General features: G+C 49.1%; 1 protein-coding gene across 1 annotated transcript; it reads left to right on the top strand.

Annotated features, from left to right (window-relative positions):
- Window positions 1-377: 377 nt before the first annotated feature.
- LOC108041552 lies at window positions 378-17,921 on the top strand. The gene is made up of 8 exons (XM_044461379.1): window positions 378-470; window positions 2,587-6,319; window positions 6,392-6,521; window positions 7,029-7,262; window positions 7,394-7,851; window positions 7,911-8,080; window positions 8,155-9,428; window positions 14,417-17,921. Exons 2-8 carry the CDS (start codon window positions 2,765-2,767, stop codon window positions 15,736-15,738), a joined length of 7,143 nt encoding a protein of 2,380 aa, XP_044317314.1. The 5' UTR covers window positions 378-470; window positions 2,587-2,764; the 3' UTR covers window positions 15,739-17,921.
- Window positions 17,922-17,957: the final 36 nt, after the last annotated feature.

Here is a 17,957-nt window from a genome sequence, read left to right as displayed (position 1 = left end):
TTTATCTTTTTTTATGCATGTACTTTGTGGAATACTATAAAAACAAAACAACCATTTAGTACATTTCGTTGACGGAAATAAGTAAGTCCCCATAATTAAATAATTACAGTTCAAAGCGCACTTCGTCCTTAAATCATGTGAGTGTAGCTTTGTCCCAAAACTAGTGAGAAATCGTAATATTAGCTTTTGTAATTATGGCCAGAGATAATAAGCAAATCCTGGCAAAAGGATTGCCTGTCGCCGCTTAGTAGCAGGGTTGCACCAAACTGTCTGCGATAGTGGGTATATCGAGCGGCGAAGAGTGCGGCGAGCCACGGCAAATTCGCTTTTTCGCTGCGGAACAAGCGACGCTCTCTTGCTCTCCATTTTGGCTCGTTATTTCGCTTCGCACCGTGTTTGCGTTCACAACTCTTGTTCGGGTTCTGCATTTTATTTTATTATTATTATTTTTTTTTGTTTGTTGCTATTCGGTGAGTACCTGCGGAACGGACAGAAAAGGAAAGGCAAGGAAAGGGTTTTCCTCGCCCACTCGGGATAGTGAGTGTGCGGAGTGCCTGGTGAAAAGAAAAGCTGTACTCGGCGGTGCCAAAAGACATTCGTTTATTATTGCTCGCGTTCGTATTTTTTGCGAAAACCTAGTGAAAAAGAAATTTTCTGCTGCTTGCTGCCTGCCTGCCTGCTTGTTGTGTGTGTGTGCGTGTGCACTGGTCGTGTCTGTGCGCTTGCTTTGGGTGTGCTTGTACGTCACTGCCACCCATTTTTTGAGTGTGTGCCCCACTGTTCTGGTTCTCCGTCTCGCTTTTCCCCCTTCATATTTGTTGCAACTCTGCCGAAGACAGTTTCCACGGATTTTCCTTTTCGCCGAATGAGCGAGCGAGCGAGAGTGTGTGTGTGTTTGAAAAAAGTTGGCAACTCTGCCAATTCTTTGACAACTTTTCCGCTTTGTGAAAATTGTGCGGCCAGTTTCCGTTCGCTTCCTCTGCTTCCTCCGCTTCTTCCGTTCCGTCCGTGTTTACAATCGCGGCGTTTTTGCACACTGTGCCCTGCGTGTGTGTGTGTGAGTTCTACTTGGTGGTGTATATACCCACATCGATACGGCTCCGGGGTCTTCATTTTGTTATTTGCCATTCTCTTTCACTTCCTTTATTCGTCTGTTTTGTTGCCGTCGCCGTGACAGTTGTGACTTGGCGGTGTGCGTGTGTGTCCGTGTAAGTTTTCCGCTTTTCTTCGCCGGTGCAATCTGCAATTTGAAATCTCGCAGCCGCAGCGACGGTCGCTCCGCCCCCTCTGGTCACACTAAAATGGCGCCTGTAAAAATCCACTGGGATCATCATACGAAGATGCAGAATCAGAAGCAGGATACTTAATTTGAGGATTATTCAACATCTCATCAGTTCTTCGGCTTGTCCGCTTTGACCTGCTTCTTCTTGGTCTGGCAGTCTCTTCTCTCTCCTCTCTTCTCGTTTCGCTTTCCTCGCATTCTCGCAGCTCCCAGCTGCTGCCAAAACTTGTTTTTCAGAATCGGTAAAAAAGGGGAGGAACCGGGGGGGGCTGGAAAGGAGAAGGCGGCTTGCTGGCAACCGCAAAAGCATGTTTAATGTTCTAGTCGCATTTTACTGGAGTCGAGTGGACGGATTGTCCTGGGGATTGGCTTGCAATTGGGATAAGCTGAAAGGGGCTAAGAAAGCGGCTTGCGTTTTTGCCAGGTGAAAGCCAGGGCCATAAAACTACGGTTACCAGTTAGATATTCGCTTAGGTTTTCGCTTTGGCTCGGGTTAGGTAGGAGAAAATTATCAATCCAGCTCTTAATCGCCGTTTGTATTTTAACATCCTTTTAAAATTCCTCTAAAAAATATTACATTTTCTCTAACTAGATAGTTGCGTTTGGTGCTGGTATTTAGTTCAGCTCTCTTTACCTCACATCTGATTACAAATTATTTTGAGATTCTCTTGTTTATTGTTGTTTTTTTTCAACAGCTTTTATTAAGAAATTATTTTCTGTTTATCTTAGTTGATGCTTTTAAGTTTTTTATGCTTGGAATGCTTTTTATTTAATTTTTTAATTTACCCTTCCAAGGGCATATTAATACCTTTTATTTGGCAATCTGTTTACTATATCAGATTATCCTAAAGAAAACATTAAATGAGTCTTTTAAACTAATTTTCAGCTTAGCTATCTAAAGGCTTATCAATGTTTTCAATAAGTTCAGGGCATTTACAAATGCTTATCAGTGTTTTCAAAAATGGTTGGGGAAATTCTTTTCACAATCCGAAATTGAAATTAGAAGATAAGAAAAAATATTACATTTTTTCAGATTGACTTAAAGATTTGGTGTACATTCTTAATTCTTATATTCTAATATTTTCTGAAGAATAATCTCATTTTTGGAGTCTGATGTTTTGTAAGAGTTTACTACGGTTAGGCCATGAACAGAATGGCGATATATATAAAGAAAAAATCGAGCACTTAACCTACTTCCGGGTTCAGTGATTTTTTCCCTTGCAAACTAGAATATTATTCCCACATGGCGTATTAGTTATTCTACTTGTTCTTGTTTACTTACTCTTTTTCTCCCCATCTTGCAGGTAATCCTCCACATCACAGTCAACCAATGGGACCAAATCACTGCGACTCGAACTGGAAACAATCAGCATCGGATCGCACGGAGCAACAGGTGGTGGAGCAGCAGCCCCAGAAGGCGACGGGGGAGCGGCCAACATAGGAGCAGCAACGTCGGCAGCAGCTGCCCAAGGCCCCTCGAGAATGTCTAGCCGGAAGCCGCCAGTAGGCGCTGGAGGAGCTGACGAAGCCACAGGAGCAGCTGCATCCCTGGACGACAATGCCAATGCCAGCGTGGAGATTCCGGCCAGCAACGAGGAGCCAACAACGGGCGACGGCGAAGAGCTGGCCATCATTATCAAAACAACAACTCCAACGCCGCCAGTGGAGGCGGCGGAGGAGTCAACAGCAGCAGTAGAGGTGGAAGGGGACAAGGAGCAGGATGTCAAGGAATCCTGTCCAGCACCCAAGACGCCTAGATCCACGCCCACGCCAACGCTCACGCCGGCCGTCACACCCAACGCTAGTGATGGGGTGGCGGCCAAGAGCGTGAGGGTTACCAGGCACTCGTCGCCACTGCTCCTACTCAGCTCGCCCACGACTAGCAGGCGTGAGGTCGGCGACGGAGCGCTGGACACCGAGGAGCCAACGGGATCGGGCTGCCAAAGGAAGAGCTCTGTGGAGCGATCAATAGCGCCCGTCATACGCGGACGCAAGTCCATCAAGGATCTGAAAGAAGCCAAAGAAGTCAAGTCCGAGGAGGCGCCTGCAGGGGCAGCAGATGCAGGAGCTGCAACTGGATCAACGCCTGGGCAGGCCAAGGAACAAGCCGGCGAGGATAACGAGCTGGAATCCTCACTTGCCACGGACACAAAAGACCATACAGAAATAAAAGACAAGGATGAAAATCGGGAAAGCGATAAGCAAAAGGATCACGAGAATACAGAAAAAGAAAGGGCTGCTAAAACAGAATTAATTTCAGAGAAAGAAATATCTGCACAGAAGGGAAAAGATACAGAGAAAGATAAAGAAAAAGCTGCAGAGAAAGAAAAAGATACGGAGAAAGAAAAATATACTGATTCAAATAAAGAAAAGGACACAGATAAAGAGAAGGAAAAGGTGAAGGAAACAGTGGCGCAAGTGGTGCCAATCGCGCCAGTGACACCCACTTGCAATCGCGTCACCCGCAAATCACATGCCCAAGAGCAGGTGATAAACACGCGGGTCACCCGCAACCGTCGCCAATCCTCCACCGTGGGAGCCATCCTCTCATCCTCCGCGTCCTTAACAGCCGCCTCCTCCTCAGCCACAGAGCAACCGCTTCCTTCTCGGGGTCGACGGAAGAAGCTGGCGGCAGTGGCTCCACCCATTGAGCCTGCGGTGAAACGGAAGAGGTCCCAAGATGCTGAAGCTGATCAGGAGGCCTCCAGCAGCGCAAAATACAGTAAGGTCGAAGTGGTAAAGACAGAGGAGGTGGAGGCACCAGAAGAGGACGCCGCCGCTATGTCCATCAAGCAGGAACCTATGGATGCCAGCGAGGTCAGCTCTATATCTCCATCAGTCACGCCTACTCCCACACCTACGCCAACGCCAGCTCCAATCTCGGGCAGCCGTCGGGGACGTGGGCGCCCGCAGAACAGAAACTCCTCCTCGCCGGCGGCCACCACGCGAGCCACGCGACTGAGCAAGGCAGGATCACCGGGTATCCTGACACCAGTGGCTCAGGAACCAGCGCCACCGAAGCGGCGGCGAGTGGGCTCCAGCACACGGAAGACTGCCTCGGCCAGCTCTCTGGCACCCAGCTCGCAGGGCGGCGCCGGGGACGAGGACTCCAAGGACAGTATGGCCTCGTCCATGGACGAGTTGCTGCTGGCCGCCGTGGAAATCAAGCAGGAGAAGCTGACGCCAGACTTCGACGACAGTCTGCTGCCGGAGAGCCTGCCCTCCACTTCTGGTGCTTCGAGTGCCAATGGTCATTCCTGCATCGAACCACTCACTGTGGATACTGAAAGCATCAGTAAGCCTGCTGATCCCGCGGTTAAGCCTAAAGAGTCACCGGCAACAGCAGCCGAGGAATCCCCATCGCAATCCGGAACTCATTCTGCCCTGGTCTGTGCAGCTCCGGGGAAGGCTCAATCGCTCAGCCCGGAGATGATTAGCGAGGGCGTGAGTGCAGTCAGTGTGCGGAAGTTCTACAAGAAGCCCGAATTCTTAGAAAATAACCTTGGCATCGAGAAGGATCCGGAACTGGGCGAGATCGTCCAGACTGTGAGCAACAATGACACGGAAGCAGATGTGGACATGTCTTTAGATAAGGATGTTACCCAAGCTGAATGTCCTAAGTCGCAAACCGATGAGCACCATGAAAAGAAAGAGGAGCATGAAAAAGATCCTCAACTGGAAGCAGGAGAAGGAACGGAAGCTGTTGCCGCACTAGAACCTGCAGCTGAAGTTCTTTCTGAAATTCTTGGTGCACATCCTGGGGAAATTCCTAATAAATTTACAGACGAAATTACAACCGAAGCAGAGGAAGACACCTGTTCAAATAGCTCAATAAAAGCAGGTGAGCTGGTGGCCCTAAACTCGGACAGCGATGGCCATGAGCTGCTGCTGGATAGCCTCTTCAATGGCGATGAGATACCAGATCAGCCGGAAGAAAAGACTAAGCCAGAGGGTAATGTGCAGTTCTTCCATTCAGATGACTACGATGATTTCGATCACGAGATTATGGAGGAGCTGGCCAAAGAGGGTGTACTAGACGCCAGTGGCAATGCGTTGAGCCAGCAAAAGGCTGATATCGAGCAATCCGAGGATGTTACACTGCCCGAATCCAAAAGCGACGTGAAGGAACCCTTAGCTGCGGACGAGGAGACGGCGAAATGTGAGCCTTCGCCCGCGGACGAAATGGTGGCTTTGGAAGTCGAGGAATCCTATATCGACATTAAGCAGCAAACGGATCTAGTGTTAGCCGAACACCTGGTAGAAGATGCCACGGATACGGACGGCGGTCCCGAGGATAACAAGGAGAATCTGTCCACGTCTGCTGCCAGCACTGCTGCCGAGGGTCTGGACATCCAGTTGACCCTTAAGGAGGATGAGGACGAGGAGAAACCACTGGCAGTCATTGCTGCCGAACAGAAGCCGGAGCTGCTGCTCAAGGAGCAGGTCACGGATATGGAGGTGGATGAAAAACCGAACGGCAAGCAGGAATCGATCTGCGACGAGCACCTGCAACTGCTGCGACAAGAGCAGGAAATCCACCTGCAGAACCTTGGTCTACTCACGCACCAGGCCGCTGAACAGAGGCGAAAGATTCTGCTCGAGGCCCAGACTCGCCAGGCGCAACTGCAGCACCAGCAGCATCAGCACAACCAGCACAAGCGGCAGGGAGCGCGGGGAGGAGGCAGTGCCACCCATGTGGAATCTAGCGGTACTCTAAAGACAGTCATCAAGCTGAACAGGAGCAGCAATGGAGGCGTGGGCGGCAGTGGAGGCCTTCCCACGGGGACAGTTATCCATGGCGGCAGTGGCTCCTCTTCCGCCTCCTCCACGTCCTCCTCATCGGTGGGCAGTGCCACACGCAAATCAAGCGGTGCTTTGGGCTCAGGATCAGGTGCGGGAGCAGGTTCTGGAGTCCGCCGGCAATCGCTGAAGATGACATTCCAAAAGGGTCGGGCTCGTGGACATGGGGCTGCGGACCGATCCGCCGACCAGTATGGCACCCACGCCGAGGACTCCTACTACACAATTCAAAACGAGGTAAGGCTGCCTATACGATTCCTCTCCTGGAAAATGACTAACGATAGCTGCTTACCCATCTTTTCATTACAGAACGAAGGTGCGAGAAAGTTAATTGTAACCACGGGTAATCCCGGCCGCAAGACCAATAACCGTTTCAGCTCGACTAACAACCACCACTCCTCGGTAGCCTTGCACGGCAGCAACTCTGCGGTCCATTGCTGTGCGTATAGATCAGATCTCTCATTCGGAATCATGTGCTTCAATTAGCCTAGCTGGCTGTTTTCACTCTAAGAAATCAAACCGACCGAAAACGAGCGGAGCCGAGTTGCTATTTAAACAATGAAAGCTTCTGAATTTCTGCACAACATTGCAACTCACTGTTTGTGTTGTTTAGGAAATATTTTTTTAAAGTTTTTTTTTTAGTATTTAAAAAGTTTTAAAGTTATGTTGATTAAATAATGTTTACTATAGTTAATTACAGCTTTGAAAAACCTTCCTTATCGGAATGATGGCTCGGTTTGATTTCCCCTTCACATTCATTTCAATTTCTCTGCCGAGAAGTTATCAGCTTAGCCCCCATTTTTCCGCACTGTACATATGGCACCGTCACTTTCATTCCCATTACCCATTCCCACCGTACACATATGGATACAAACGAACTGACGGAAGAACAATCTGCTAAAGAACCGAAGAATATATCGCCCTAACTAGCTATCTTTTGCTACAGATTCGTCACACTCGGAGAGTCAGGGACAGGCGGAGCACGGTTCCTACCAGATGGTGAAGAAGGACGAGAAGGAGAAGATCCTCATTCCCGAGAAGGCCTCCTCGTTCAAGTTTCACCCGGGGAGGCTGTGCGAAGACCAGTGCTATTACTGCAGCGGCAAGTTTGGACTCTATGACACCCCCTGCCACGTGGGCCAGATCAAGTCCGTGGAGCGCCAGCAAAAGATCTTAGCCAGTAAGTATACGGCTAGACCGAATAATATTCTTACTTAATATCTTATGCAGTTTTGCGAGGTTATCTTCTTGATTTTGCTGATATCTTTCTCTACCTCCTCTGATGTTCGCTAGTTTCCTTATCATTTGCAGACGAGGAGAAGCTGACGGTGGATAACTGTTTGTGCGACGCCTGTTTCAGACACGTGGATCGCCGAGCGAATGCGCCATCATACAAGAAGCGTCTCTCGGCTCCAAGTCATTTGAACACGAGCGTGGGCTGCTCAGCGGGGTCCGCTGCACTGGAGAAGCACTTTGTCGGCGACAGTGGCGTTATTTCGGAGGTGGGAGAAGAAGCGGGCTCGTCGGCAACGGGAGCCGTGCACCATCGCTCCTGCGCCGTTAAGGACTGCGTCGAGGCGGCAGGACACTCGCTCCGGCGCAAGTGCATCCGCAAGAGCGTGAAGAAGTTCCAGCTCAACCTAGAGATTCCCGCCGGCTCCTCGATCGTGTGGCTGTGCGAGTCGCACTACAACACAGTCATCCAGTTCTCGGGCTGCGTGCTCTGCAAGCGGCGGTTGGGCAAGAACCATATGTACAACATAACCACGGTGAGTCTACTGTTAGTTCATCTGATCCGAAGAGTGTGCTAACTTATATTCTTTCTTAGCAGGACACGGATCGGCTGGAAAAAGCGCTGTCCGAGATGGGCATACCGGTTCAGCTGGGCATGGGCACCGCCGTCTGTAAGCTGTGCCGCTACTTTGCCAACCTGCTGATGAAGCCCCCGGATAGCACCAAGTCCCAAAAGGCGGAGTTCGTCAAGAACTACAGGAAGAGGTGGGTTTAGAAAATATAATTGTATTTGATCCGTATGTAACTCATTGAGTTTTTTCCATTTCTTTGAAACACAGACTTCTCAAGGTTCACAATCTGCAGGATGGCAGCCACGAAGTGTCTGAGGCAGATGAAGAAGAGACACCCACTACGGCAGAGACTGAGAGGGCAACGACAGACTGCCACGAGGATGCCGAAATGCCGTTGGTAGTGGACTATGATGGACCTACCGACTCCAACTCGAGTACCTCCTCGAACACGGCCCTGGACACCTGCAAGCAAATGTCCAAGCTTCAGGCCATCCTGCAGCAGAATCTGGGAGCAGATTCTGCAGGAGCAGCGGGTGCAGGAGCAGCCGCTGGAGCGGGTGCTGTAGGAAACGGATCTGGTGCAGACATCTCGAACGTGCTTCGTGGAAATCCGAACATTTCGATGCGTGAACTATTCCACGGCGAGGAAGAGCTGGGCGTGCAGTTTAAGGTGCCCTTCGGATGCAGCAGCAGCCAGCGGACGCCGGAGGGCTGGACGCGGGTGCAGACGTTCCTGCAGTACGACGAGCCGACGCGCCGCCTTTGGGAAGAGTTGCAGAAGCCGTACGGCAACCAGAGCTCCTTCCTGCGCCACTTAATCCTATTGGAGAAGTACTACCGTAACGGGGATCTCGTCCTGGCACCGCACGCCTCATCCAATGCCACGGTTTACACGGAGACTGTTCGCCAGCGGCTAAACTCATTCGATCACGGCCACTGCGGAGGATTGGGCAGCACCGGCAGCCCTTCTTCAAGTTCCAGCAAGCGCAGCGGCATTCCTCAGCATGCGGGTGGTGCCAGTGTGCTTGCCACCGCTCTAACAACACCCACGACTAGCCACTCGTCCTCTGCAGCCACTTCAGCGGAACAGCATGCGTCAGTGGATCCTGTCATTCCGCTGGTGGAGCTCAACGACGATGACGAAGGCGAGGATGGGGTAGGCGGAGCGGCTGATGGAGAGTCGGATGCCAGGCAGTCAGAATCACCCTTGGAACGCTTCAGCGCAGTCTCGGTGGACAAGCTAACCAAGCAGCTCAGCTCGAACGCAGTGACGATCATTGCACGGCCCAAGGAAAAATCACAGCTGTCCTCCAACAGCGGATCCTCAACGTCAATCTCCAGCTCCTCGTCTGCTGTTTCCTCGCCAGAGGAGGTGGCCGCCACCAAGGTCGCCACAGCTGCTCCCGCCCAGTCCAAGGATGCACCACCACTGGTGCCCGCAGGTGGCGGTGTTGGCAACAGTCGTAGTATCCTCAAGACCAATCTCCTGGGCATGAACAAGTCTGTGGAAATTGTGCCGCTGACGCCCACCTCACACACATCCACTTCTGCATCTAAAAACTTCCTTACGTCCATTGCTTCGCTGGCAAACAAGTCAACGGCAAGCCATGTTCTTGAGAAGCAGCAAAAGATCCTCGACGTGGCCGTGGCCAACAAGCTGCTAAGCAGCCAGAGCGAATCGGCTTCCGCTGCTCTGTTCAGTCTGCAGTCCAAGCTGAAGCCTCCAATGCATCAGCAACAGGGCGCCGGATCAGGGGGATCAAGTGGTCCCCAGAAGCCTCCAAGTGTGGCCCAATTGCTGAGCTCTCCACCAGAACTGATTAGTCTACATCGGCGGCGGACGAGCGGAGCTGGAGCGACGACCAACAGCCTGCTGAGCAATCTGCCCGGCAAGAGGCTCCAACTTGCACGATCTGGAGCAGGACCTTCAGCAGGAGCTGGAACGGGCGCAGGAGCTGCAGGAAACCGAGCTGCAGGTGGACCACCTCCGCCCAATGTGGTCATACTGCCGGACACCTTAACCGCCCAGGAGCGGCATGAGAGCAAGAGTTGGAAGCCCACGCTGATACCGCTGGAGGATCAGCACAAGGTGCCGAATAAGTCGCATGCCCTGTATCAGACCGCCGATGGGCGTCGGCTTCCCGCTCTGGTGCAGGTGCAGTCCGGTGGCAAGCCATACCTTATCTCCATCTTCGACTACAACCGCATGTGCATCCTGCGCAGGGAGAAGCTGCTGCGCGACCAGATGCTCAAGGCCAACGCCAAGCAGAAGCCGCAAAACCAGCAGCAGCAGCAACAGGTGCAGACGCATCAGCAGCAGCAGAACTCTGCCGCCTCGGCGGCTGCCTTCTCCAACATGGTGAAGCTGGCCCAGCAGCACACGGCGCGTCAACAACTCCAGCAGCTGCAGCAGAAGCAGCAGCAACAACAGCAACAAATGCCCACTTTGCAGCCAGGAGGAGCGGCAGGAGCCGGTATCAGACTGGCACGTTTGGCTCCCAAACCGGTGCCACCGCTGACCAACCCGCAGGTTGGCAGCCAGGCTCCCAACTTCCAGGCGTTGCTGCCCAGTACGCTGGACAACAGCAACAGTTCCTGGCTGTGGAAGAACTTCCCCGATCCCAATCAGTACCTGCTCAATGGGAACGGAGGAGGGGCCGGCAATTCCGCCAGCAAGTTGCCACATCTCACGGCCAAACCAGCCACGGCAACGAGCAGCGGTGGAGCGGTGAACAAATCGGGGGGAAGCCTGTTCACCCTCAAGCAGCAGCAACAGCAGCAGCACCAGCAGAAGCTCATCGAGAATGCCATCATGTCGAAGATACCCAAGAGTCTGACGGTGATCCCGCAGCAGATGGGCGGAAATGCCAGTGGCGACATGGGGGCAGCAGCTCCTCCGGCAAGGACTGATGACGGCGAAAGAGGCCGCCATGGGCAGGGGGAGCAGCAGCATCGGTGGGCACCAGGCGGAGCAGCAGGATCAACAAGCAGGCGGCCAGCAGCTTAAGCGGCGAGCTTCAGAACAAGAGGTGACCGGCGGCGGCTCCATGGATATCACAAACTCCAAAATTCCATGGCTGCAGTAGAATAAGTGATACACTGAAAAACACAATGGACGTACAGACATGAAACAGATAAGAAATCAAGATAATTCTAAGATTACATAACGTTGATTGTGTATAAAACGAGATACGGTTACGAATACGATTACCTTTTAAGAAACCCACTAGTTAGGCACTTGAGCCGATGCCACAGATGCAGGAGATGATGGAACAGATGAAGATGAAGATGCCGATGCGAAAGCAAATGAGGAAACGGATATGGATAGTTAGAGATAGCGATTCACTTTGCTCTAAACTATGCTACTCTATCATTGTAGACTTATACTATATTTTTTTAATTAGATTTACGGGCATATTAACTTGCGATTCGTGTATTATAGATACCAAAATTGCTAGAACTAAAAACGGTTTATAGATTTGTAAGCGACCCCAAAACACACACACACCTACTGCTACACAAACTGTCACCCACACACACACACACTTACTTTAAGAGAGAATGCAGCACAAAATATAAATTGTGTCCAAGAAGATATATCAACTTTGGGCTACTGGTGATCCCAGGACCGGAAACGGGGAACAGGATCACAGAGCCTTAGTTGTTGCATGAATCCCAACCAGCCCAGGAGCATTTTCCGCACACTATACACTATACACTCTACACAAACTAGCAGCTAGCAATCCAATCCCGCACATAGAATACGAATACCAACCATTCGCTTGTATGTATACTCTTAATTTATAACCATTTTGTATTTCCATTTATACATCTACCCATTGCGCCCCCGAACCCACTCACACACAGATACAGATAATTATATAGACCTAACATTAACTCTTAAACTGTACATATTTTTCATGGAAACAACAGATAAATACAAAAACTACAAAATCCAAAATCCAAACTAGAATACTATAATTCAACCAAGTTAAACCAAAATCGAAAGCAAATGCGAGTGTGAACCACAAACAATCAAATTGATCGGTGTTCTCGGTGCCTCTGGTGGCCTCTGTTCCATTCCAAGGAATTCTTAAATCGTAGCTGCCTAAGCAAAGCAAGAGCGTTGGTATTAAAGCGAAATTGATTTGCAAATTTTAAATGACAAATTGAAAAGCTTTCTCGACAAATATACCAATTTTATTATACTAAACACCCAGCATATACAATTGTAAATTAGCCTGTTAAGCATAGATATATTTATACACATATGAGAATTCAATTGTTGTTGTTAAACATTGAAAATGTATTTATAAAGCGGAAATTGATTGATACCATACATAAACCATACATGAATCGCGAAAGGAAGCTAACTTTGGCAAGCCGAAGTTTTTATACCCTTGCAGTAAATATATTATATAAAATTGGCCGCTGAACTAAAGGATATAGTCAACGTAAAGAACTTGAAAAATTGTATATAGGCGAAAAACTTTTGTTTCATGATCTTAAAGTCAGGTTTATAGTCTTCCCATAAAATTTAATAATCGTTAAAAACGACAACTCCTCAAGTTTCCTGTGATCAACCTTAAATGCATTTGCTGCAGTTATAGGTTATTAGTAGTCCGATTTCTACACAGATCTCCAAATAACCACAGAAGTCAAAATCCAAAGGTTCTGTAATTATCCTTAGAAACAATGCGATTAATTATTCCGGATATAGATACTTATTAATATTAGCAAGGCCTCTGCAAGTGTGTAAGAAATAGTCCTATTCCGATTCATTGGAACGGATGCGAGTCGGAGCTGGAAGAGGAGAGGACTACTCTCTGGTGACCCTGATGAACATTGATTGCCTTGATCGAACCTGGTTTTGCAAAGCCCCATGGAAAATCGTGTGCCTGTGTGTGAATCAACGCGTGCGTGTGTGTGTGCGCGTTTGTTTAAGTAGTACTTTGTAGCTGATAGGTCACTTGATCCAAAACCCATCTTATATTTACAACTTATTTATGCAATTATTTTTAAAAGATTACAAAAAAATCAAAATTTCAACGAATCGAGAAATAAATTTCCCCATGTCCAGCTAAGAAATCCGATAGTTTTATTTAACCCTTCTCCCCAGCTGTACGAAAACACAATATCACCAAGAAATCGCTTTATTCATCTTCGTTATCTGAATTTTGTATATGAATTGTAGTTTTAGTTCTGAAAATGTGAATATGTTCGAGTTAAGCGGAAACTAAAGTTCTGAAATTGTTGATGAATAAATAGCTACAGTAATTGTGTGAATATAGAACAGTATTCTTTCTTTTATCTATCTCTATCTGTATCTCTCTCGCTCTCTCTGTCTCTATCTCGCTGTATCGCCGTCTCTGTCTATCTGGCGGAACTTCAAGGTTCATAAACGGATACGGAAGTAGTATAAAGTTTCCCCATTTTGTTTTGCTATCTCCCTCCCTCTATATATCTCTTCATAGTTTCGAAAAAAACAATCTCCTTGAGATTGGTCGATTTCATTTGTTTTTGTTTTTTTTTATGTATGGATTTTGTTATTTTGTGAATTATTTTGTGAACTATTCCACGGCGAGGAAGAGCTGGGCGTGCAGTTTAAGGTGCCCTTCGGATGCAGCAGCAGCCAGCGGACGCCGGAGGGCTGGACGCGGGTGCAGACGTTCCTGCAGTACGACGAGCCGACGCGCCGCCTTTGGGAAGAGTTGCAGAAGCCGTACGGCAACCAGAGCTCCTTCCTGCGCCACTTAATCCTATTGGAGAAGTACTACCGTAACGGGGATCTCGTCCTGGCACCGCACGCCTCATCCAATGCCACGGTTTACACGGAGACTGTTCGCCAGCGGCTAAACTCATTCGATCACGGCCACTGCGGAGGATTGGGCAGCACCGGCAGCCCTTCTTCAAGTTCCAGCAAGCGCAGCGGCATTCCCTCAGCATGCGGGTGGTGCCAGTGTGCTTGCCACCGCTCTAACAACACCCACGACTAGCCACTCGTCCTCTGCAGCCACTTCAGCGGAACAGCATGCGTCAGTGGATCCTGTCATTCCGCTGGTGGAGCTCAACGACGATGACGAAGGCGAGGATGGGGTAGGCGGAGCGGCTGATGGAGAGTCGGATGCCAGGCAGTCAGAATCACCCTTGGAACGCTTCAGCGCAGTCTCGGTGGACAAGCTAACCAAGCAGCTCAGCTCGAACGCAGTGACGATCATTGCACGGCCCAAGGAAAAATCACAGCTGTCCTCCAACAGCGGATCCTCAACGTCAATCTCCAGCTCCTCGTCTGCTGTTTCCTCGCCAGAGGAGGTGGCCGCCACCAAGGTCGCCACAACTGCTCCCGCCCAGTCCAAGGATGCACCACCACTGGTGCCCGCAGGTGGCGGTGTTGGCAACAGTCGTAGTATCCTCAAGACCAATCTCCTGGGCATGAACAAGTCTGTGGAAATTGTGCCGCTGACGCCCACCTCACACACATCCACTTCTGCATCTAAAAACTTCCTTACGTCCATTGCTTCGCTGGCAAACAAGTCAACGGCAAGCCATGTTCTTGAGAAGCAGCAAAAGATCCTCGACGTGGCCGTGGCCAACAAGCTGCTAAGCAGCCAGAGCGAATCGGCTTCCGCTGCTCTGTTCAGTCTGCAGTCCAAGCTGAAGCCTCCAATGCATCAGCAACAGGGCGCCGGATCAGGGGGATCAAGTGGTCCCCAGAAGCCTCCAAGTGTGGCCCAATTGCTGAGCTCTCCACCAGAACTGATTAGTCTACATCGGCGGCGGACGAGCGGAGCTGGAGCGACGACCAACAGCCTGCTGAGCAATCTGCCCGGCAAGAGGCTCCAACTTGCACGATCTGGAGCAGGACCTTCAGCAGGAGCTGGAACGGGCGCAGGAGCTGCAGGAAACCGAGCTGCAGGTGGACCACCTCCGCCCAATGTGGTCATACTGCCGGACACCTTAACCGCCCAGGAGCGGCATGAGAGCAAGAGTTGGAAGCCCACGCTGATACCGCTGGAGGATCAGCACAAGGTGCCGAATAAGTCGCATGCCCTGTATCAGACCGCCGATGGGCGTCGGCTTCCCGCTCTGGTGCAGGTGCAGTCCGGTGGCAAGCCATACCTTATCTCCATCTTCGACTACAACCGCATGTGCATCCTGCGCAGGGAGAAGCTGCTGCGCGACCAGATGCTCAAGGCCAACGCCAAGCAGAAGCCGCAAAACCAGCAGCAGCAGCAACAGGTGCAGACGCATCAGCAGCAGCAGAACTCTGCCGCCTCGGCGGCTGCCTTCTCCAACATGGTGAAGCTGGCCCAGCAGCACACGGCGCGTCAACAACTCCAGCAGCTGCAGCAGAAGCAGCAGCAACAACAGCAACAAATGCCCACTTTGCAGCCAGGAGGAGCGGCAGGAGCCGGTATCAGACTGGCACGTTTGGCTCCCAAACCGGTGCCACCGCTGACCAACCCGCAGGTTGGCAGCCAGGCTCCCAACTTCCAGGCGTTGCTGCCCAGTACGCTGGACAACAGCAACAGTTCCTGGCTGTGGAAGAACTTCCCCGATCCCAATCAGTACCTGCTCAATGGGAACGGAGGAGGGGCCGGCAATTCCGCCAGCAAGTTGCCACATCTCACGGCCAAACCAGCCACGGCAACGAGCAGCGGTGGAGCGGTGAACAAATCGGGGGGAAGCCTGTTCACCCTCAAGCAGCAGCAACAGCAGCAGCACCAGCAGAAGCTCATCGAGAATGCCATCATGTCGAAGATACCCAAGAGTCTGACGGTGATCCCGCAGCAGATGGGCGGAAATGCCAGTGGCGACATGGGGGGCAGCAGCTCCTCCGGCAAGGACTGATGACGGCGAAAGAGGCCGCCATGGGCAGGGGGAGCAGCAGCATCGGTGGGCACCAGGCGGAGCAGCAGGATCAACAAGCAGGCGGCCAGCAGCTTAAGCGGCGAGCTTCAGAACAAGAGGTGACCGGCGGCGGCTCCATGGATATCACAAACTCCAAAATTCCATGGCTGCAGTAGAATAAGTGATACACTGAAAAACACAATGGACGTACAGACATGAAACAGATAAGAAATCAAGATAATTCTAAGATTACATAACGTTGATTGTGTATAAAACGAGATACGGTTACGAATACGATTACCTTTTAAGAAACCCACTAGTTAGGCACTTGAGCCGATGCCACAGATGCAGGAGATGATGGAACAGATGAAGATGAAGATGCCGATGCGAAAGCAAATGAGGAAACGGATATGGATAGTTAGAGATAGCGATTCACTTTGCTCTAAACTATGCTACTCTATCATTGTAGACTTATACTATATTTTTTAATTAGATTTACGGGCATATTAACTTGCGATTCGTGTATTATAGATACCAAAATTGCTAGAACTAAAAACGGTTTATAGATTTGTAAGCGACCCCAAAACACACACACACCTACTGCTACACAAACTGTCACCCACACACACACACACTTACTTTAAGAGAGAATGCAGCACAAAATATAAATTGTGTCCAAGAAGATATATCAACTTTGGGCTACTGGTGATCCCAGGACCGGAAACGGGGAACAGGATCACAGAGCCTTAGTTGTTGCATGAATCCCAACCAGCCCAGGAGCATTTTCCGCACACTATACACTATACACTCTACACAAACTAGCAGCTAGCAATCCAATCCCGCACATAGAATACGAATACCAACCATTCGCTTGTATGTATACTCTTAATTTATAACCATTTTGTATTTCCATTTATACATCTACCCATTGCGCCCCCGAACCCACTCACACACAGATACAGATAATTATATAGACCTAACATTAACTCTTAAACTGTACATATTTTTCATGGAAACAACAGATAAATACAAAAACTACAAAATCCAAAATCCAAACTAGAATACTATAATTCAACCAAGTTAAACCAAAATCGAAAGCAAATGCGAGTGTGAACCACAAACAATCAAATTGATCGGTGTTCTCGGTGCCTCTGGTGGCCTCTGTTCCATTCCAAGGAATTCTTAAATCGTAGCTGCCTAAGCAAAGCAAGAGCGTTGGTATTAAAGCGAAATTGATTTGCAAATTTTAAATGACAAATTGAAAAGCTTTCTCGACAAATATACCAATTTTATTATACTAAACACCCAGCATATACAATTGTAAATTAGCCTGTTAAGCATAGATATATTTATACACATATGAGAATTCAATTGTTGTTGTTAAACATTGAAAATGTATTTATAAAGCGGAAATTGATTGATACCATACATAAACCATACATGAATCGCGAAAGGAAGCTAACTTTGGCAAGCCGAAGTTTTTATACCCTTGCAGTAAATATATTATATAAAATTGGCCGCTGAACTAAAGGATATAGTCAACAATTTTGTAAAGAACTTGAAAAATTGTATATAGGCGAAAAACTTTTGTTTCATGATCTTAAAGTCAGGTTTATAGTCTTCCCATAAAATTTAATAATCGTTAAAAACGACAACTCCTCAAGTTTCCTGTGATCAACCTTAAATGCATTTGCTGCAGTTATAGGTTATTAGTAGTCCGATTTCTACACAGATCTCCAAATAACCACAGAAGTCAAAATCCAAAGGTTCTGTAATTATCCTTAGAAACAATGCGATTAATTATTCCGGATATAGATACTTATTAATATTAGCAAGGCCTCTGCAAGTGTGTAAGAAATAGTCCTATTCCGATTCATTGGAACGGATGCGAGTCGGAGCTGGAAGAGGAGAGGACTACTCTCTGGTGACCCTGATGAACATTGATTGCCTTGATCGAACCTGGTTTTGCAAAGCCCCATGGAAAATCGTGTGCCTGTGTGTGAATCAACGCGTGCGTGTGTGTGTGCGCGTTTGTTTAAGTAGTACTTTGTAGCTGATAGGTCACTTGATCCAAAACCCATCTTATATTTACAACTTATTTATGCAATTATTTTTAAAAGATTACAAAAAAATCAAAATTTCAACGAATCGAGAAATAAATTTCCCCATGTCCAGCTAAGAAATCCGATAGTTTTATTTAACCCTTCTCCCCAGCTGTA

The sequence above is a fragment of the Drosophila rhopaloa genome, unplaced genomic scaffold (genome assembly GCF_018152115.1).
Source record: "Drosophila rhopaloa isolate 14029-0021.01 unplaced genomic scaffold, ASM1815211v1 contig_3, whole genome shotgun sequence".
Taxonomy (NCBI): Eukaryota; Metazoa; Arthropoda; class Insecta; order Diptera; family Drosophilidae; genus Drosophila; species Drosophila rhopaloa.
Note: the sequence above shows the minus strand (reverse complement) of the source record. Positions and strands in the feature narration are given on the sequence as shown.